The sequence below is a fragment of the Eptesicus fuscus genome, chromosome 15 (assembly GCF_027574615.1).
Source record: "Eptesicus fuscus isolate TK198812 chromosome 15, DD_ASM_mEF_20220401, whole genome shotgun sequence".
Taxonomy (NCBI): Eukaryota; Metazoa; Chordata; class Mammalia; order Chiroptera; family Vespertilionidae; genus Eptesicus; species Eptesicus fuscus.
The window spans coordinates 47,419,531-47,442,723 of NC_072487.1; the positions used below are offsets into that span (position 1 = coordinate 47,419,531).

A 23,193-nucleotide genomic window follows, 5' to 3' on the forward strand; every position below is an offset into this window, starting at 1 on the left:
AATTTAATTGCTCACCCCTTTTTCTTGCACTCCCTCTGGGTTCTTGCTAATGTCTATATTTGCTAGTAGTTTTTTCAGTAAAGGATAATAAATTTTTTTTGCTCTCCTATGTTTTAACAAGTATTTACTTTACTCTTACTTTTTAAAGAGAGTTGGCTGGTTGGTGAATTCCAGATCGACAGTTATTTCCCTCAGGATGTTGAGTATATAAAACCTTCACCTTCTGACTTCTGTTGTTAGTGAGAGTTTCACCACAATTTTGTCATTTGTTTGTCATCCATCTTCTCTCTTTTGTAGGTTATATTTTCTTTTTTTGCTAAATGCTCTTCGGTTCTGCTACGGCATTTCTAAGTGTAGATTTATTTTCTTGCTAATCGCTCAGTGAGATTTTTCAATGCAAGTTTTCATGTGTTTCTTCATTTCTAGAAAGTGATCTTTGTTTTTTTTTTTTTCAAGTGTCATCTTTTCTCCATTCTCCTTATCTTCTTCTGCAACTTCCCTTGGATATATTTCCGAACTTCTCATTCTACCCTCCATTACCCTTAACTTCTTTTATGACTTCCTCCTCTATCTTACGGTGCTGTGATCTGGAAACTTCTTTCCCAGTGCTACCTGCCAACTCATTAATCCCTTCTCTTTTCAGATAGATCCGGCATACCACTGATATAACTTATTGAGGATTGTCATTATTTTATTTTCAATTACTATGTTTTTCACTTCCAAGATTTCCGACGTGTTCTTTTTAAACTCTTCCCATTCTTGTTTCATAGATGCTATTTCCTTCCTCATGTCTTTGAGCTGTTAACATATTTTGAAGTTCTCAAATTGCCTCTATAGCCTCACGTATTAATTTTCCCATTTGTTGAGTTTACCAACTATTTTTATGATAGTGGACTTTTTCATGCGCTTAAAAATGTTATAGAGCTATTCTCACTTGCGTTCTCCTTCATATACACCCTAGAAGGTCAGCGTGGATCTTTCACTCCATATTAGTGGTTTAATTTTGGACCTTATGTGCATATCATATAGAATCAGGTCTATGTTCCATGGTGCATCTGCTTCTTAAATTTTTGTGTGTAAGTTCAAAATTCTTAAGAGCAAAATCTACGTCCAAAATATTTTCAATAAGCTATATATTTCACTTTAAGAAGTTAAATTGGGTGGAAAATCAATTTGAGGATAAATGACCAAAGACCTACGAACTAGTGGTGGGAAAACAATACCAGGTGTCTCCTTGCTCTCTATAAACCTCTTCTCACTGTTGTACTGTATTTTTGCAAATGCATCTGACGTTTTGCGTTTCCACTTTGTGATCCCCTTGTAATATTTCCACTCCAGATCCCTTAGATCCAAGAATTGTTTTTCTGAAAAGAATCAGATGTTCAAAGAATCACCTTCAGCGATTCAGAGGTGTTTCATGACAGAATAACCCTTTGATTAATTTGAGTCTCCTCCCTTCTGGTAGAAAGCCTTTTGTAAACTAAGGGGGAACCTATGGTGCCCACCTTAGGTATTGGGTGGGTCCGGCTAGCCGGGCTGGAAAGGAACCTGCAGGGTCACCACAGGTAGAGCAAGGGTCTCATTTGGTGCTTGGAAATGAAGAATGTGCAAGTGGAGAGACCTGCAGAGCACTGAGGTCAACAGGGGGCAGGATCCTCATGAGTGGTGGAAACAAGGAGGAAGATTTAAGAGAAGTGTTTAGCCGAAACCGGTTTGGCTCAGTGAGTAGAGCGTCAGCCTGCGGACTGAAAGGTTCCAGGTTCGATTTTGGTCAAAGGGCATGTACGTTGGTTGCTGGCACATCCCCAGTGAGGGGGGGGGGGGGGCCGCAGGAGGCAGCTGATCGATGTTTCTCTCTCATCGATGTTTCTAACTTCTATCCCTCTCTCTTCCTCTGTAAAAAATCAATAAAATATATTTTTTTTTAAAAAGAGAAGTGTTTACATGGCTAGTGTCACTTCTTCCAAGATGCTGGTATAAGCCCTGAGTACAGTGTCTTAGCTAGAATTTGGCTCTTTCCCCTTCTCTTTCAGACCTACCAGTGTGGACAGTCATTAGTAGTTGCAATTTCTTCAAGAAGCCAATGAACCACAGCCAAGATACACTGCATATTCCCCTACTCAGCAGCCATTTCTCTTTCCCTTCCCTTCAATTCTTTTCATGACTAAATAAATTGTAAACTTGGGGGAATGGGGGGCGGGGGGAGTGGTAGGCAGGGGATTGAATGTAAAACCAGAGGCCAAAGAGCCAAAATGAGTTTGAGGAGTTTAAAGAGAATAATTGGTACAAGCAAGCAAGCAGGTCTATTTCTCATGGGTAATTTTACCATCCTCCTTGTTTGGTGATATTTGAGAAGGTCACCTATGGCTCTTTTCATTATAACTTACCAACATATGTTTTACATATTATTAACTTTCTCCATATGGTCTTTGGACTTTTATGGGTACTTCCTTATTAAAGTATCAGAACTGGAGAGTTTCCTTCTCTTTGTAGAGATGTAACAATTGGAAAAAATAAAGGTTCATGAAAAAAAATCTAAAAACAAAACCCACCCTCAATTGAAGGAAAAAAATCAACATATTTAAGAAAGATAAGTCATTATTCAGTAAATACTTGACTAACTTCATGAAACAATAAACAAATAGTTATGGGTGCTTTAGAGTCCAAGCTGAACTGGCTCATTTTAGAAAAGTAAGTTTAAATACACCGTTTTGGGAATGAGTCTGAGATTTGACCCTGGAATGTTTGATAAATCTCTGTTCTCCATTTCCCATTGCTTTTACATGCAGCAGAGCACCAGAACTCCAATATTCCCACCGATCAATATTTGATACTTTCAGCTCTAGAAACCTAGGCAAATTTTCTAGTAAGATTTCCACTCTTTTTCCTCCCACCATGTTTAGCGTACCTGGTTCAATTATTGAGTATTCAGTAATTCTATCTTCAAATAAAAACCTGTCTGCCTTCACCTTGGAAATGCTCATTCTGGATAATTTTCCGATACTCGAAAACTTCTTCCGTGCGACGCCCAAAAAGTTGGCGTCACTGAGGATAATCTCATAGGGAAAAGTGTGCATGGGAGGGGTGATCCCATAGTGAGCAAGTCTCTGCTGGGATTCCCCCAGCCTGTCTAGCTGGGAGGGCGAGCCGGTCAGTAAGCTGCGGTGTAGGAGATCCGTCAGCGATGGTGGCTTCTCCTCCTCCTCTTTTCTAACCACCTTGAGCTTGAAAACAGGTTGGGAAACTTCTCCCAAATCTGTTCTGCTAGTGGGTGACATGATATTCAGGGTTTGATTAAGTATTCTCCGTGCTTCAGTTGGTGAAATACCAAGAGTTTTTAGGTGATTCGATTTTTTGCTCTCCTGATTAATATTCTCAGCCAGTGCATATAATTCTGGCAGCTATGGGAAAAAAGTGGGAAGTCATGAGATTGATGAAGGGTGATTGCCTGGCAGATCCGCAAACCCTAAAACAAAGAGCATAACAAGTAACCATGCAAACAGAAGCATCTATCTTTGGGAGATAGTATTGCCTAGCTAAGCCCAGTCAATGGTGGCAAGAGACCAGATGGACAAGTGTCAGATTCATTCCCCAAAAGGGGTGGTATTCAGACACATCACTGAAAGGCTGCATTGCAAAATGAGCCTGGTTTCCAAAGTCTTTAAGATCTTTCCACTCTAAAATCCTGTGACTTACCGTGGAGAGACTCGGTTGTGGGGGTTTGCAAAGTCTGTTCTGGGTAAGGCTACCTCTCTTTTAAAGAAGAAAGGGAGCCAGATCATCTAGATATCAAAGCTTCATCCTGGTGACCGAGGGGCTTGGCATACTTAGGAACACTGTGCAGACGAAGCTGTCATTGTCCTTTTTAACTGGAATATCTTACCAAGGCCAATGGCTACATTTGTGGCGTGTCTGGGAGGAATTGTTGGCAGAGAAGACAATAAATGTCCCCTGAGAGTCCCCCTTCTCTATCTAAAATCCTGTATTAAAGGAATAAAATTTTATTTTCTAGAGCATTCTGCCTGCTAATCCCATTATCCCCAAGGAGTTTCTTAGGTCATTGAATTGGAAGGCCATAAAGGCCAAAGTGAGAGCCCAGACTTGTGTCATTTAGCCCAGCGCAGTTTCCCTTCAATTCTAGTCAAGAGCAACAAATAGGAAGTGGGCCGACTTGGTCAATGGCTCTTTCAAACGCATTACCAACCGCACAAACACAAGTCAGCACGCAGGATCCCCTGCCCACAGAGGAGCTGTGTTTTGCTGTGCCGAGGAAGGGAAGTCACAGAAGTGAAATGTTTGTATTCTCTTTGCCCCCCCATCCACAGCATGCCACCGGGTACTTAATAGTTCTTCTTATAATTCTTGAAAGCACAGTCTCCTGTGCATATTATAGCATTAGAAGGACATACCGAACACCTGGGAAACTCGGCCTCCACATCATCTTTACTCGGATCAGCGTCTGTATTGGTGAACATTGTGCTGGGATTTTACTCTCTAATTCCTAAAAAATCAATATGAAGAAAGATGAAATGAAAGAGCAAAAGTCAGATAAAATACAAAGGAGAGGTTAACACCTTTTTCTAAAAAAAACATATTTTTATTGATTTCAGAGAGGGAGAAAGAGATAGAAACATCAATGATGAGAGAGAATCATTGATCGGCTGCCTCCTGCACGCTTCCTACTGGAGATAGAGCCTGCAATCCAGGCATGTGCCCTTGACCGGAATTGAACCTGGGACCCTTCAGTCCGCAGGCCAATGCTCTATCAACTGAGCCAAACCAACTAGGGCAAGGGAAGCACTTTTTAAATCTTCTAAACTTTGTAAGAGGAACACTTTAAATTTTATACCGTTACCATTTTTCTTTTGTTTTCTCCTTACTCCAGGTCTGCCAAATTAATCATGTTTCAATGGAATATTTTCTGTGAAACACCTCAAATTCTTATATGACACATATGTTCAGGCATTTATTATTAGTTCAAAGAATCCCATATAGATTTTTGTTTGTCTTACATATTTTTGATTTTCCAGGTAATTTAAAGAAAAACTTACACTTCTTTACCCAGGAAAAGTATTTTTTTTTAATTGGAAGAAAAACGCTAATAATAACAATAATTAACATTTTGAAATTATTTGCTTTGGGCCACAAATGATTGCAGGCATTTTACAGATGGAATTATGTTTAATCCCTTTTTGAGGGGTTAAAAATGGCCATAAAATCTATACAATTGGTCTCATCAATAAGTGGCACCTAAGTCCTCTCCCACATTTGACTCTGGGCTGGTATTACGCTTGCCTTTACCTCTGTACTTGCTATTTTTTATATTCTCATAATCTAATCTTCAGTATAACAACATTGAGCTTCTACCCTGACTGATGAACCAAAATTGAAATCTTGGAGATAACAGTGAGTTCTCAATTATCAATTCTGATGCAGTTTTCACAGCCTTCATTTTTATCCACCTTAACTCTTAACCTTTCATTTTGAAATTGATTTTAAAAAAGTATCTTCTCTAGTCTTTCCAAACTCATTGCAATGATTCTGATAAGAAGCCTAACTGACCCCATCTTTGAACTGCTACAAAGATCGCCTACCGGTTTTCTTGCCTGCATGTTGTTGCTGTTAGTGGTAGTAGTAGTAGTAACAGCAGCAGTAGTAGTAATCTATCCTAAATCATGTCTTTACCCAGCCATTCATTAGTTTATTCTTCAAACTTGGCTCTTTATTCCTTTTAGGATAAGATGTAAATTTCTTGACCAGACTTACAAAGACTATCCACAATTTGCTTCTAAACATTCCAAACATTTACAAATCATATTTCTATGTCATCACAAGGCCATACATGTTCTCTCTGTTTCAGCCAGTGGGGGCAATTCATTTTTTTTCTGAAACGATCTTCTGTGCTCATATGCATGCTTCATCGCATCTGTGCTCACTCTGACTCCCCACTTAATCAAGCAGAATGTTTATTTAATATCCCTTTTATGTCAGTCTAAGTAAGAACATAATAGAACTGAAGAGAAAATGGAAATAAGCATAATGGTAATTAGCTATTGTGGCAAACAAAAGCAACATTGGAACAGGAACTAGAAATAAGGTGGCCAGGACAATTCAATGGGAAAAAGAATGTTGTTTTTTTTTTAAATAAATGATGTTGGGACAATTGGATATCCACGTGTAGAAGAGTGAAGTTGGACTCCTACCCTAATCCATACACAGATTAACTTAAAATGTATCCTAGACCATAATAGAAGAGTTAAAACTAAAAAAACTCCTAGAAGAAAACATAGGAATAAACTTTCGTGATCTGGCTTAGGCAAGGATTTCTTGGATATACAACCGAAATCAGAAGCAAAAAGAATAAAGAAATACATAAATTGAGATTCATCAAATTAAACTTCTGTGCTTTAAAGGACACCATGAAGAAAGTGAAAATGACAATGCACAGAATGGGAGAAAACATTTACAAGCCATATATCTGATAAAGGATTCATATTCAAATGTACAAAGAACACTTACAAACTCAACAGTAAAAATACAAATAAATAAATTAAAAAATGGGCAAAGGATTTGAATAGAGATTTCTCCAAAGAAGATATACAAATAGCCAACAAAACATGAAAACATGCTCAACGTCATTAGCTATCATGAAAATGCAAATTTAAGCAACAGTTGAATATCATTTCACTCTCCCTAGGATGGCTATAATAAAGACAGATAATAATGGTTTTTGGCAAGGATTTCGAGAAATTGGTACCTTCATACATTACTAGTGGGAATAAAATATGGTGCAGTGACTTTGAAAAACAGTTTGGCAATTCTTCAAAATGTCAAACGTAGAGCTGCCATGTAACCAGAAGATTCATTCCGAGGTATGTATCTAAGAGAAGTCACATGTCTACACAAAAACTTGTACATGACTGTTCATAGCAGCACTATTCATAACAGCCAAAAAGTGAAAACAACCCTAGTGCCCTTCACCTGATGAATGGATAAACACAATGTGGTGCATCCATATAGTAGAATACTATTCAGTGATAAGAAATGAAGTATGTTGCCATATGATAAATCTTGGAAATTTATGCTAAGTAAAAGAAGCCATCCACAAAAGGCCAGATATTGTATGATTGCATTTATATGAAATATATAGGATTAGCAAGTCTATAGAGACAGAAGGTAGATGAGTAGTTGCCTGAATCTGGGTGCATGAAGGAATGGGGAATGACTGCTAATTGTATGGGGTTTCTTTTGGGAGTGATACAAATGTCCTAAAATTGATTGTGGTGATGGTTAGTGGGTTGCACTGTATACTTTGAGTGGGTGAGTTTTATGGTATATAAATTATTTCTCAATAAAAATGTTGAAAATGATTTATAGAGAAAATGATAGGTATAAAGGTTGGGCTAAGGAGATAAAACATATTTAATTGGATATCCCAAAGAGGGGGAAAACAAAATCCTAGAAAAGAAAAAATTTAAAATTAAAATTCAAGAAGGTTTTCCTGGAATCAAAGACTTTAATCTCTATATTGAAAGATCACACTCTCCATGGTTTCAGATATCCCTGGTCAACAGTGGCCCAAAAATAGTAAACGGAAAAATCCCAGAAATAAACAACTCATGCGTTAAACTGCGTGCTGTTCTGAGTAGTGTGAAGAAATCTTGCGCTCTTCTGCTTGTCCCCAGGCGCTGGTTCTGGGGAGGGGGGAGAGGAAGCTCTCTACTATTTTTCCATCTGCTCCTCATGTGGACTCTCATCTTTTCCAAGGCTGTACGCGCTCAAGGCTGGATGTAGGGAGAAGGAGGAGGAAGGACGCCAGGCGTGGGGAGAGCAGAGCCAAGCCAGGGCCATGCATCTGTGGGAATGTGGTGCGGAAGGAAGAAGGCACAGAAATGCAGGGAGAAGGCGGGGCTGTTAGTGGAGAAGGCCCCAAAGGAAGAGGGAGATTGTACAGGCACAGTCCCCACCAGCTGGGTCAGCTTTCTGGGACCTCCTGGAAGGAAGGACGGTCTCCCAGCCACCATCTCCTCTCTTGGCTCTGGCCTTTCCTGTCTCTCTCTCCACTGCCCACTTCACCCGCCTCTCCTTGCCCAGCCCATACTGGCTTCCTCGTCACTTTTTGTGCTTTTCACTTCATTATGCCCGTTATTCATCACTGCACTTACCACCTGCTTAATAATCATCTGTTTATGTGGCCATCTCTTTCATGAATCTGTGTGCCTGGGAGCAGGGGCTGGGTTCCATTCATCCAGTAGCCTCATGGTCTAGGAGGGTACCTGACATCTCCCTAATGCTTAGTTAAGTTTTGAGTAAATGAGTACCTGTCCATTGTGACATATGAACATCCTCAAAGTCACATAAACAGCTGTGTAACATTAAGGGTCAGGGGATTATCTTCCTGCATGAGGGTAATGGGTAGAGAGTGGAGGATGGAAAGGTAATTTTTTTAAAAAGTGAATATTAAATAGCCCAGCCAACAGAGCTCAGTGGTTGAGCGTTGACCTCTGAACCAGGAGGTCATGGTTCAATTCCCGTGTGGGGTGTGCAGGAAGCAGCTGATAAATGATTCTCATCATTGATGTTTCTGTCTCTCTTTCCCTCTCCCTCCTTATATCTGCAATCAATAAAGATATATTTTAAAAAGCGAACATTAAATAGCTGAATTGTGAATATAATTTCTAATCAGGTAGGTATTTCTTCTATAGATAGGGGCAAGGTGCAAAGGAGAAATTGAGGCAATTAGTCAGGAGACAGACTGTGCTTCCTGCATCTGCCCAGATGATCCTTTTGGGAGTGGGTGGGGGGCTGCATGGCCATGCCCCACTCTTAAATGGCTCCCCTTTCGAGGATTTTGTGGCAATCATTAAACACTTTGCCAAAACACCCACCTTAGGTGGCCGGTCAAAAGAAGGGCCATGCAAGGCTTTTCCCTTCTTTTGTGTCCCTGAGGTGTCAAACTCAGTCTTTCCATTTGAAAACACTCTGGTTCAAAAGCATTGGGATAAAAATGACTGGAGGGACCTCCAAGTCGCCTGGTTCTGCAGGCTCAAGCAGTGGTGGCCGAGCTGGGGACCCCAGCCCCAAGGAAGCTAGTAAGTGGAAATGGGGTCCCCGAGATGTTTAGTATTTCAGAACACCTAGGGGAAATCAGCCCCGAGAGCTATAGCCGCCTGGTCCTGGCCTTCGAGGTGTCATCTCAGGATGGCAACCTGGGTATGTCATGCTGGTCAGAAACCCTGAACACGAGGGCACAAATGGTCACGTAACACAATCAGGCTCTTCCCGAGGTAAAGACTTTGCAACCCTGGCACTCAGAGGGCAGAGCAATGGCATGGGCCTGGCTGGGTGTGCACATCCTCCGCCCCCTGCCCAGACGCCTGGAATCAGGGATGTTGGAACAGGATCCCCAGTGACTTACTTACACCTTAACGCTGGAGAAGTGGGTACTTTACAGTGATCAGTTTGAGAACTAGTTGTTCCTGGAAGTAAAACCATGAAGTAACGTACTAAGGCCATAAAAAAATAAGGGTTGTAAAAGCTAGGTACAGCGCTCTTGCCTTGGGGAATGTTGGATCCCAAGTCACCCTTAGTAAGAATCCTCAGACTAAGCCTTCAACCAGGATTTCGCAGGAGAGCCAGGGAGGAAGTTGACCTCATCCATCCCACAGTTAACCCCCAACCTGGGCCGAGCATCTCAAAGGAAGCTGAGGGCAGGGCAGACCTCCAGCCTGGCTCTCCCTCTGAGGTCTGGTGTGGTCCACCCGGACCCACGGATTTGGCTCAATTAAGGCAGGTTTCTCTCCACAGGAAGTCTCTAATCAGCTACAAAGAGAATACAATTTCTCTGTACGATTGTATTTGTAATACTGTAGTCATTGGAAAGAAATACAGCAAATTTCCCCCCCGCCCCCCCCCCCCAAGATTTTAATATGGGACAATAACTCGCTAATTGTGTGGAGATTCATTTCCGTAAACTCTCACTTTGATGGACAATCCATGGGTAAACTACAACGTATCTAAGCTGGATGCTGTACTGTGCTCTTAACTCATCCAATCTCCCCACGTTCTGAGCTTGTTCTACAGAAGGGAAGCAGGCTCAGAAGTGACCTCACCTGTGCCAGGTCATTAGGCTACAAAGTGGCAGAACCCACGGTTCAAATTCAGGGGTAGCTCCCTCCCAGACCTACACCTTTGCATGCCGGCCTCCCATGACCTGCACCAGGCCGGCCGAATTTGTACTTACTGCAGGCTGATGCCGTCCCTCCGGCCCGGGCCACACAGGGCACTGACGGTTAAAGAGCTCTGTAGGCTGTTCGACGGCAGGGAAGGGCCAGGCGGCTTAACATCACAGGCTTTGCATTTCCTGATCTCTGAGGCACCAAAACTAGACAAGAAGCTTTTTTTTTTAAAGGCATTTCCTGCTAAAGTGAAACCTAGAAATGTGAGGAACATCTGATCTTGTAGGGATTTTTCCAACCCCGCTCCACCCTTTCCTTGTTGAGAAAAAAAAATCATTCTGGAACCAAAAGGCAGTTCTGACAATTGTAAGTCCCATTTCAGTAACAGGCCTAAAATGCTAATATTTATTCACAGCTCTTGATTAAATGGAAACATTAAATTTGTTTGGACTTGCTACAAGCCTCTAGGTGGGCAAGGGAGTTTGTGTTCCTGGAAGAAATGACCACAGTGGATAAATACTAGTATTTCAGGTCTGCTGTCTGTTAACCGCTCTACAAACCAATACCTCAGCTCTTCCATTCTGCCTGATGACAGATTCTCTTAAAGAAGAGAGAATCAGGCTCCAATTTGCCAACATTAAAATAAGCCATAGCTTTACTTTTCACCTGGAGAAATGTCAGCACTTGGTGATTTTTGGAGTATCAGTATACTAAGAATATTTTTTAAACATCGCACCTGGGAAAGTGTCAGGCTGCTTCTTGAATCCCGCCAGGAACCACGTGAGTTAAGAAGCAAACCTTTCCCCCGTGGAGGGTTAAGACAACTTCAGCTCAGCTGACACCTTGACTGAGCCTGTGGAAGAAGCCCCTGAAGCAGAGTGCCCAGTTAGCCAGGCCCAGAGCACTGACCGACAGCATGTGAGATAATAAATGCGTTTTAAGCCAAAAAAAAAAAAAAAATCATTCTGTGGGTCCTGAGACAGAGGGCAGGTGCACGCTCTGGGGCAGTGTGGTCCAGCACCCCCACCACTTCACGGGGTAGTTAGCCACAGCGGCCCGAGCCGTCCAGTTAGCACCTTGATGTGGAAGAGTGGGCTTTCAGTTGTGGTAATCCATCGGCTCTGGCTCTGCTTCTGCGTCAAGAACCCTCCACAAAGCTGATGGTCTACCTGTCACACAGGACGCCCGGGGTCTGGAGTGGAGCTTGGATGAATAGGACACAGAACACGTTATGGCTGCTAACGGCCATAGGAATCATTTTGCCAAAACACTTAGGATGTGCCTGGTGTTAGGTGAATTAGCAAAGAAAATGATAGAGCTCGTGTCAAGATCCTTTCAATATTGTGCAAGAGACAAACCAAAATAAAAAACACCAGTACAAGTTTTGCTAGTGTGGGTAGCCAAGAGGCGCAAAATCATGGCCTTGTCGGGTTGGTCTGTTAACGGAGTCCCACTGATTTCACCTTAGCCTTCCTCATACGGGTCCCTCGCTCAGGTCCTGCTTGGTTTTGCAGTAGCTTCCTGCGCTCTGCCTCATCACACAGCCTTCCCCAAGCTCCACGGGCCAGTCCGGCTGATTCTTCCAAATGCACTTGTTTTGACATGCAATGTGGCCTCGCTGCTAGGAACATGGGGCTGGAGCCAGACGCCATGGGCTGTCATCGACGTGGCCTCGTACTGTGTTACCTTAGCAACTACTTTATCTCTGATGTGCTTCAGGCTCTCATCTACGCAAAAGACAGAAGTCAGACCTACTTTGCTGTGTTGTGAGGATTATATTAGAACAATTCTGGGCACGTAGCAAGTCTGCAATAAACGTTAGCTATTAGCAACACTTACCGTATTTTCTTTATTGGTGTCTGCTGGCTTATTTGTCAACTCGAAGATCTTTGAGGTCAGAGACGGACTGTCTCTGGTCATCTGTGAAACCTCAGGGCGAGTGGAGAGCAGGTGCTCACGAACACGCCTGAAGTGAACCGTTAAGCACCTTTTTGGAGGTGAACACAAAACTCGGAAGACAGACCTGAAAAAGCATTCCAGGTAGGGACGATGACACACGAGAATGTCTGAAAGGAATCTGTGTGGGAGGCTGGAGAAGCAGCTTTGATGACGTGGATGATCCTTAGAGTGAGACCAGGAGAAAGACAGCGTGAAGGGAACGCTGAGGACTGTGGAGCCAAGAGCAACTGGAAATGGTTGTGTCAAGGACTGCATGGAGAACACAGCAACTGAAAGGCAACAGCACCAGGTGGAGAACATTGTGACCGCAGGGAGACTCGTTAGAAAAGTATGACAATTATTCGTAAGTAGCTATAACAGTGATTATTCCCAAACCCGTCCTCCTTAAAAAGAAAAGGCAATTTCATGATCACAAAGAGGCCACATTTTTTTATTGACAACTCAAATCACTACATACATTCAGTATTGCACAAATTATAAGTGGGTTGACAATTATATTAATACAAACTCATGAGCATAAAGCAACTGCTCTAGGTTTTGGTGCAATTTGTGACAGGTATTTCAGTAAATACGACAAACATCAAGGAACTTGGCTACTTCAATTCATAAGACTTGGCTTTCAAAAAAAGCATATGGCAAGCTCAGGAAAATTAAGAATTAAATTACAAAAGGAACACTGTTAAAGAGAAAAATTGGTGACAAAAATGTTGGGTTAAAATATTAAGATTTATAAATTTTAGCACTTGGACTTAGGATCCAGAAAGTATGTGCATCCTGGGAACTTTGGGAGACCCCTGGGCTCTGCTACATGCACTACATTCCAAAAGGGCGCTCTGGGCTACCACATCTTCCCTGCAGGTATAAACCACTGCTTCATACTTCGAAAGAAGCAACAGGGTCATTCACATAGAGGGGTTTACAAATAAGATCCTTCTCACTCAAAATAAAAATATGATCTCCATCAAATTACACCGAAATCTTATCGAAACGTCAATCAGCTAGAAAATTCACCTTCGCTGCCTGCCTCGGCACTCAGGGCTGGCCTGTCACCTGCACGGAAGGGGAGATGTGGTGGTCCCCGCTCTGTATGTGCAGGTGGGCACAAGCCCTCCTCCTTCCCTGGGGTTTTGCTTCCTAAGGTATAGAATTGAGGGGGTGGGCTAGATGGCTTGTAGGAGACCTTTCAAATGAAAGAATCTAAGTCAGCTTGAGATCCCACCTTCAGCAGATGTTTAGAGTGGCAAAGAAAATGGATGAAAAATGGTGGGCGAAGTATTTCTTACCTTTTGATGCCATCACTCAAAACCATTCTGCACTGTATTTCAAGGAAATCTTTGACACTTTCATCTAATGGCTGATGCTGCTAAAGGGTAAGGAAATGAGGCATCTGACAATGAAATTTTGGATAAAAATGGAGAAAGGCTGAGCCAAGTTTGGGCAGAAAAACAACGCACCACCATGTCAACCTAGCAGTCAGGACTTTCTGCCTCTGAATTTTAAGAACCATCAACCTGGCCTAGAGATGCACATTCAAGCCATTCAACGGAGATCCAGAGTGCACACCTATTAAGAATGTGTTTCCCGAAATCCACCCAGGCCGGCACCTTCCGTAAAACTGGTTCTAACTGAAAGGATGCAAGAGAATTAAGTACAGGGCAGGATTTATTTTTCTTTACAGATCAGAAAAATGACCCAAAGAGAGTGATGGCTTCTCATATTCTGTCCCCTAAAAAGAAGACGAATACCACTTCTGAAATCTAACACACTGGCTTCATTTTCAAAATGCATCAGTTTATTTTCCTCATAAGGCAGCCATGCATTGTCAACCTTAAGCACGTGACAGTCCCGATTTCTTCCACAGCTTTCCTGGAGCTTACAGCCAGAGCAGTCCTGAGGAGTCAAATATTAAAGCTTTCTCCACAGCCACATGTTCCTTTGATGTTGGGGTTGTTGAACACAAACTCACTGGATAGTTTGTCCTCAACATAGTCCATTTCTGTTCCTAAAAGTGTTAGCTGTGCTTTCTTTTCGATGAACACTCTGACTCCTTGGGGAGAAGAAAACACATGTCATATAAAGCCTGCACACCAACAGAACCTGCCGAGCCAAAGCTCAAGTAAGCTTTAAATAGTAACACTAACAAAACCCAAACAGGGCGCTTTTGAATCTCCCATTGTTTCCTAGGGATTCAGTGCTCAGTTTCCTGTCCCCTTTCTACACAATAACCTATGTAAAAAACAACTGTATTAGGTCAGAAAGTTGTACCCAAGCAAATTCCATGACAAGTCTATGTAAAACTAGAATTTGCCTTGCATTATATTTCACCCATTTTTCAAATTTGGAACATAAAGAAAATGTGTATATTCAGTGAATTTTGTAAAGACGGAGACGATACATTTATGAAAACCCTGCAATGCCATCTATACACACGACACTCTGCCACACCTAGAGACACACCAAAGACTGTGTAGAGTGGGCTGGTTTAAGACGCAGCAATTCGTTCTTCTGTGCATGGGTCAGAAAACTAGTAATAACATAACCCATAGTAATTATGTAGGCAGAAGTCAGCATCTTCATAAATACAATCAGTTTAAGAAAGCTTTCTTTCTTATAAGAAATTAAGTCATTATTTAAATATAGCCATATATATATTTATTAGATCTCCTCTTCATTAAGATGAAAATTTAGGGTTTAAGTTTATGTACTGATTTAAAAATAAAATATTAACATGTACCTTTCTTGGTTAGTAAATTCAATTTAATAAAATGAACTCACACTAGGAATCCAGGAAAGCTAGCCAACAGCACACTTCTGACGCACAAAGCCACCACTGCAAACCCATGTGCCCTGAAGTTCCCCCACAGCGGTAGCACCATTTGTTTCAAATAGGCTCGATCAGATTATTGCATAGGGGCAGGCAGTGGGGGCAAATATAATTAAAGACCTGAAAATTTTAATGTGGAAATTAAAACTGAAACTATAGAGTCCTCAAAAGCATGAGATGACATTACTTATTTGATATATATGTAAAACTGCGACTTCACACAAAAGCAGTTGGTTCATTCTATAATCTTAAAAACTTTCTGCACAGAATAACCTTTCATAATTGAAACAAATAAACACATTTATCCAATAACCTACCATAGCACAGCCTCTGCCGTAAATCTGATTGGATTCAAATGTTCATTAGGCCACTTACTAGCTCTGTGACCCTATGCAAATTATTTAATCTCTCCATGCCTCAGTTTTTCTTACCGGCAAAATGGGGACAATATGGTATCATTTTCATTTGGAAAGTCTCTCAAACCATGTCTACCTCATAGTGAACATTATATATGCCATCCCTACTATTATTATTACTCTTCGTGCTATATAAGGAGAAACATTTTAGGCAAAACAAAGTGCCCAGAAAAAGTTTAATACTCACCATCTTGAACAACTTCTTCATCAGAATCTCCTTTTGTCTTCGTATATTCTAGAGTATAAGAAAGGCCATTACAACCCCTGGTTCGGACACCAACTTTCACGCCTACCTGAAAAACAATTGTAAATATAAACTCAATTTTAACATAGTACAGATTAAGCAATCATATTTAAAAAGTCCTGGCTATATGATATTATTCACTTCTTCATAAGCTAAAAGATATATATTAGATTCCTGACTATCAAATAGCCCTTTAGCAAGTGTAAGTGGAATGGGAAGCAAGTATTTTAAAATTTTACTTAGGTACAAACATCATCATGACACTGAGGGGTGGCCCAAAAAGAATAAAAACTAATTATGTACAAAGAAAACAATACAGAGGGGGGGAAAACCCAAACTATAGTCACTGGGAATAACATTGTAAAGGAGTTTTAATTAAAAAAAAAAAAAAAAAAGAATAATCACTTTTTTTAAAAGGAAAAAGAAAAGTCTCTGATGGCAGAGATGACAACTAAAAAAAATGAACTTGCTCAAAAACACTTTTGCTCCACCTCATCCTGTGCGATGTTCTCAGGAAGTTTCCCTATGGTTAGGTTCGCCAAGGTCCACAGGCCTGCCAATCATGCTGCCTCTAACAGGGCCTTAATTCTATGGCAGAGCTGTGTCAACACTCTCAAATACCACGAAGCAAAAGACCGATGCCAACAGAAATGTAAGAAATTTAAAAAGTGACCAAAGAACGCTTTTAAAATACCAATGTCTATCTTAATGTAATTTTCTAACAATGTCTACAGAATTTCTATTCTTGGATCCTATCTGCTTTTTCATTTATGTATATAACAAAAATATCATCATAAAAAGTATTATTTCACTAAGCAGATGTTGATTCTCGGAAAAGCAGCAACATGTGCTTGCTTCCGGAAAGTGATCATGAAGTAGGAAGACACCGGTGAAGAGTGTGAGTTAGAATGTCAAGCTGCCTGGGAGTTTTGATGAGCGGAAACATTCAGACTAGTCTCTTCTGTCCTCAACAGCAAGGAGACAGAGCCACGGATTTATTCGCCTTCCGAGTGTCAGCTTAGAGAGCCTCGGAGGTAGTTTAACATCTTCAGCATGATAAATACACAATAAATTGTTTAGCTGAAGTTCTGGAGCTCAAGTCGTAAGTATTTAACTTAGCAAGCAGGAAATCCAACCATCAGAATGGATCTAGACACTTAAACAGCATGTGAAAGTACAGCTTTAGGTAACTGGAATTTAGAAAAGGGATCGACTTTGCCACAGTGACACCTGATGAAGTGCTTGCTCAATCCTTTTCATGTCACCATGAACAAATCTACAAAGTTAATTTTTTGTTTCATTTGGTCAATTTCTACTCTAGTCATTAGTGTATCCAAAGGGAGTTGGAACACTGACATACGTTAGCACATATCATAGGAGGAAGGTGATAGAACTCCCATTGTAATGGGACATTGTACAATGGAATCTAGAAACCACTCTATAGTCTAATCAGTAAATGTTAACAGTCTTGGAAGTAATTTACAGTATTCTGTAGGCAATTAGTAATGCAGTAAGATTAAGATTATGTACACACCCCTTACTCATCAATTCCACATCTAGGAATAAAGCCTATGTACATGCACTAGGCTACGCTTAGAGGCCTAGAACAATGGGCTTGGTATACTACACACACTAAATATTTGTTGAATGATGTTTGTGGCAGCACTGAATGAAAACAACCCAAAAAACCTTTAATGTGGGGGAACTGGTTAAATAAATCAAACTTGTTCAATGGATTGTACTATTAAATGCAGCCAGGAATAACAATGAGGTGCATCTTTATGTAAAGACTAGAGGCTGGGTGCACGAATTCGTGCATGGGTGGGGTCCCTCGGCCTGGCTGGCGATCGGGGCTGATCGGGGAGGGGAGGGGAGGTGGCTGGCCGGGGCGAGGAACCGCGGAGATTGGTCCCAGCAGCAAGCTAACCAACAGCCGATTCTGCGAGGAATTGGGCTCCCTCCTCCCTCCTGTCTGGGTCTGAGGTGCGGGTGAACCAGATTCGGGGCTGTCTGGGCCCCAACAGCAAGGTCTGGGTCAGTGCGCATCATAGCTACCAGCCAGTTGTTTCTGGTTGCTTAGGCTTTAATATATGCTAGAGGCCCAAGGCACAAAATCTGTGCAAGGGGCTTGGCCCTCACAGCCCCGGCTTCGTCTGGAAAGTTGTTCGGCCGTCTGGTCTAATTAGCATATTACACTTTTATTATTATAGATAGATAGATATGAAAAGATCTTCAGGCTATTTCATTAGGGGCAAAAAGCAAAGTGTAACTACAGCATATATGGTATGCTCTCACCTAAGTAGGAGAAGAAATACACACACAAGCTTAACAGCGGAGTTGAGGCCAGTGGTTCCCCCAGGGAAATATTTTTGGTTGTCACAATTGAGGGGTGAAGTGGAGTCACTGGCAGAGACTATAGATGACACTAAACATCCTGCAATCTAATCCCAAAAAAGAATTACACAGCCCAAACCACAGTGCTGAGGCCGAGAAACCCTGGTCTAGGTAAATAGAATGTACAGATTATCTCCAAAGGACACTAAGAAGTTGCCTCTTAAAAGGGAGAATGATGATGAAGTGGCTGGGGTAAGAGAGTGACTTCCTTTTCACTGAGTATCCTGCTGTATTATGTGATTTAGGGAGCGTTTGAGATCTTGGTCCCTGGCATATGTTGTCAGTTTGGCTCAAATAAACTAAACCCTAATTAATTAAAGCATACTGTTTATCACAAGACAAATTCATTGTGAAAATACAACTTGATTTTTTTACTAAGTATTTGACTGGTTTTACTTACATGTTCAGGCTTATCTTTAAGAAGTTGTTTTATCTTGTTTACTGCTGAAGGTGTCTGAAAAATAAAATGTTAAGTTTTTAGCTACAAAATTTGCATTCTTCAAAGCCTTATGTATTTTCTAGTCTTGTTCCATTCTCACCAGAGTACCTTGTGGATTTTATACACAAACATATGAACTGTACTTAATTAAAATAATTCTCTTTATTTTTACTTATTTTTAATCCTCACCAAGGATATGCTTTCATTGATTTTGAGAGAGAGAGAGAAAGTGAGAGAGAGAGAGAGAGAGAGAAACATGGATTGGTTGCTTCCCGTATGCACCTGGACCAAAGATTGAATTCACAACCTAGGTAAGTGCCCTGACTGGGAATAGAACTTGCAACCTTTGGTGTATGGGACAATGCTCCAACCAACTGAGCCACCATCCAGGGCTCAATCATTCTCTTTATTTTTAAAATGTCTTCTAGCAACAGCCTTCTCATCTTGCTCCCCCCGTAAAGGTCCACTCCTTGTCATAATCTCTATGGTACTATCCACGTACATCACAAATGCAATCTTTCTGGGCAGCATCTATTTTGTGCTCCTGCTGTATGCCCAGCAATAAGCACATTGCCTGACACACAGAAGGCGCTCACAAGCCAATGAATGAATCAAGTTAACTCCTGGGAAAGCCAACTTTCAGGCATTTTTCCTGTTGATTATTAACTCCATTGCTCTTTTTGCTTACCCCAAATCTGTTTCAATCCATTAAAACGCATACCTAGATGATGAAAGAGTGCTACCATCATCAAATAACCCAGAGTGTGTCTCTCACCCCAGTCCCCCCAAATGTTCAGATACTAAAGCTGGCTTGCCCGGCCAGTGTGGCTCAGTGCTTGAGCATCGACCCAGGAGGTTACGGTTCAATTCCCGGTCAGGGCACATGCCCAAGTTGTGGGCTGGATCCCCAGTAGGAGGGCATGCAGGAGGCAGCCAATCAATGATTCTCTCTCATCGTTGATAATTCTATCCCGCTCTCCTTCTCCCTTCCTCTCTCTGAAATAAATATATTAAAAACAATGTTAAAGTTGGCTTCCATCAGTATTTCAGGGTATCTAAGCTAACCAATAATAGTAACAAGAACAGGGAGGAGTTTTGGGGGGAGAAATGCTTTTAACCTAGTCCAGCGGTCCTCAAAATAAGAAAAACATCACAACGTACTGCATGTGTATCACCGACTCCACTTTCTTGAGGAGGAGGCTGTTAGGGACAAAGTCTGTTCCAGGGCATTCCTGGTCTACCTCCTAGCTGTGTCCCAGCCCATTACTTGGCTTAAATGGGTATAATAGTCGCTCTTCTTCAGGATTCATGAAGAGCATTTAGAGCAGTGGCAAATATAAGCCAGCTGTTGTTATGACGATGAAATCCTGTCCTTCCTACTTTATTAGCTCCAATAGCTGGCAATGCTGTGCTGGTCCTAGTTTTTTGTACTGACATTTTCATGGTTTGTGAAACCCCAGAGAGTGGACATAATGACCTGTGACGGGGCAGTAGCTCTGGCCAGAACTCAAGCCTGTGCCGAGGGAGCAGACCCAATGGATGGCCCCAGAGTATGCTCTTCTGCTTTGCCCCGTGGGGACTCAGCCAGATGAGGATGGTGAAGCAAAGTCTGCACCCAAATTAGAAAGGTCATGAAGCCAATTCAGAAGGTCGAAACAAGCATTTTTAAAACACAGAAAACAAACATAAAATAGAAAACAATGCATTGCAGTTGCTAAAAATAAATGTGCAGTGAAACTTTGATTTCAGTTATTAATATATATATATTAATATATATATATTTGTGTGTCACTGTAAAAACAAAACATATTACTACCAGTGTCCTTAAATCACTACCAATGTCATCGAAAAAGAAAATTAAACAAATCACTACCAGCGTCCATAAAGGCCCTTTCTCACGATTTTATCCTAACAGGAGGAAAGCATCTCAACAAGACAGGGAATAGTACCCAGGGGGAGAAAGAAGGAAATGCCGAAGAGAAGAATTATGGCTTTTATTGATTTTGGAAACCATAGCATTCCAACCTGTTACAGAAATATTAATGAGAAAAAATCTGAAGTGCTCATTTACCCTTCTAAATGACTGAAAATAAAAACCATCTTGCATAATTCTTATGGTCATACTTCCCACGAGGCCTGAAGAACTTACTCGAATTACTGTCAAAAAGCAAAGGATAGCTGACAAATTACACAAAAAAGGCACAGCCACGGGAAATATTCTTTGCAAGTACAACCCAAGGTATAACCTTGGTTAAAGCTGGTGGGTCAAAGGTGCAGAGGGCGCACCACTGCATGAAGTAAACAAAACTCGGGCGAGGGGTCTGTTCACTAAGCTGTCAACAAGCCCCAAGGGTTTTTATCTCCAAGTGACTTTCTAAGTGACCTAATTTAGTTTTACAAAATAATATATTTTCTTTTTTTCTCAACTCTTAGTAAAAAGAGGAACCCTCAATTTTTCGGTGTCAGGCAAATCCCAAATATACTCCATTGGGAGAAGTGCTACTAATGACGGGTACCCTAGTTTAGTACTCATTTAAGGGGAAAGATATGGTTCTTGTCACTTTCCAGAACAAGCCAGAATGACTCAACAGGGAACATTTGGGACTGGAAGAAAACTTCCAGGCAGAAGCTAAGGGGCCCACTTTGCTCTCAATCTATTTGCATACTTCAGCAACTTTGCACTTAAGTAAAATCAACCTGGGAAATAGTATAAAAACTTCAACTAAACAACAGGCTGCAAGCTAGCAGTCTTCCCATTTCACTGCGTTTCTCAAGAACCCCATGCCTTTTCAAGAAACTTATGTATAATTAATGACTAGGTCACTTGAGATTTGGTTAGTGAATTAAAACTTAAGAGATTCTTAAGGGAGGGTGGTGGAAATGGGGGACATCTGTAATACCCTCAACAATAAAAAAAATAAAATAAAACACCTTGAGACTCTTAAAACTCAATGAAATATAAGGATGGTTTTTAATCTACTCGTACGTATATCACAGAACAAGACATTCTTTCAAGTGAAGGAACATCTTTGAGTGAGATAGTTTGGCCTTTTAGAAAAACATTTCCAGTTTGTTTTTCGTGTTAAAATTATGGAAAAAGGAACTGTAGATGATGCATTTTTTCACCTACTTCACAGCAACATACTTTTATCCAATGCCATAGGGTTTCTCTCCTTTGTAGCAAACACTTCTCATTCTCAATACTGTGTTTCCTTCAAAGGAGACACCAAGTATGAGTCATGTCCTCCAGTTCTTGTGATTTCAAAAACCTTAGACAATCCGAATAATCGATAGTATATCTTCGAAACATGAACCCAGACTTGGTGGTATGGAAACAAGTAATATAGACTATGGTGTAAAATATTAACCCATCATAAAAATGAATTCTTCTGCCTGTTCATGACTTTCTTCTATTTTGCAACAACGAATTTCCTGGTTTCTGGCATTATACTGACTGGAATCCATGATGCCACTTGAATACAGTAATCCATTTTCCTAGTATCTAGGTGATAAATACTTGAACCAAGTCTTCTCCTTAGTCAGAGAGAGGGAGATGTGTGTGAGAAGGACGCTGATCCTAAGCTTTCCAATGGAACGAATCTTTCCAAATTGCAGATGCACACGACAGGGTTTTCTTTGGGGATGCAATGTTTTGGAACTACATAGACACGATGGCTGGACAATACTGCGAATGTACCAAGTGCCCCCGAATGGAACACTTTAAAATGGTTCATGTTACGCGAGTTTTCCTTTGGTGAAAACAGACCCAACGTCGGGGGTCGGCAGGAACGCTCCGTTCTTTTGAGAGTCTTGAGTTTGTACCCCGGTGCCCTCTGCGTGTGTCAGACCTTTCACCCAGAAAACGCTGTCAACAAACTCGGGGTGGAGATCGTGCTCCGTCTTTGTTCTCTGTAAGAGGCCCAGAACGGCCGGGACCCAGAGGGGGTTCCAAAGAGCCTCCGCTCCCCCCGACACCAGGAAGTAACCCCGGGTGCCCCGCAGCCTCCCTCGGAGCCGGGGCGTGGGCTTTGGGGAACGCACTCTCACTGCCAATCACACACTTAGGCTGAGCTCCGTCCGCCAGCCTCCGTCCTCCCCAAGCCCCTCACCGGTAAATTCTGCTTTTATGCACCCAGCTAGGCCCCGCGCCTGTCCCGCGCGACCTCTAAACCTACGACCTCGAGCACAGCACCCCCAAGGCTCCCCAGGGGGATCCCGGGCGGCAGGCAGGCCGCGCCGACCCGACCCCCGGGGTCACGCACGCACACCGCCCCTCCCCCCCACGCGGCGCGCGGCCCGCTGGGAAACGTAGTACCGGGGGGCGCCGGCTCGGGCGGGGCAGCCCCTCCCGGATCTATTTTCCCAGCAAGGACGGGGGTGGGGTGTGGGGGGGTGTGGAGGAGGGGGCCTAAGGGTGGAGGGCGCAGAGCTGCGGAGCGGGCTGGGGCCCCGCCGCCGCCCGGCCGTAGCGCACCCCGCCGCCCCGACCTCCCCTTGCGGAGCGGAGGTGAACCAATGTCACGGGCCAGGCCGTGCGCCCGAAAACTCACCAGGGTGAGGGCGGCCCGGGTGGCCTGCAGCTTCCTCTTGCTCACCGCCCGGACGGTGGCCCGGACTAACGAAGCCGACATCCTGGCCGTCCCGGTGCCCTGATGTTTTGGGCCGCAGCTCAGATGCCTCAGCCTCTCTCCATGGACACAGCGGCGCTTTGACGCCACAAGCTCCGCCGCTGGCTGCCT

At 42.3% G+C, this 23,193-nt stretch overlaps 2 protein-coding genes across 2 annotated transcripts; both read right to left on the bottom strand.

The window, feature by feature from the left end:
• Positions 1 to 3,396, bottom strand: LOC103286629 (uncharacterized). Its single transcript, XM_028146215.2, has 2 exons — positions 2,909 to 3,396; positions 1 to 1,364 (listed from the first exon to the last, which is right to left on the bottom strand). The coding sequence occupies exons 1-2, from the start codon at positions 3,276 to 3,278 to the stop codon at positions 1,144 to 1,146; spliced, it is 591 nt and encodes a 196-aa protein (XP_028002016.2). The 5' UTR covers positions 3,279 to 3,396; the 3' UTR covers positions 1 to 1,143.
• Positions 3,397 to 12,546: 9,150 nt separating this feature from the next.
• Positions 12,547 to 23,193, bottom strand: ISCA1 (iron-sulfur cluster assembly 1). The gene is made up of 4 exons (XM_008142014.3): positions 23,005 to 23,193; positions 18,416 to 18,469; positions 15,565 to 15,670; positions 12,547 to 14,184 (listed from the first exon to the last, which is right to left on the bottom strand). The coding sequence occupies exons 1-4, from the start codon at positions 23,083 to 23,085 to the stop codon at positions 14,036 to 14,038; spliced, it is 390 nt and encodes a 129-aa protein (XP_008140236.1). The 5' UTR covers positions 23,086 to 23,193; the 3' UTR covers positions 12,547 to 14,035.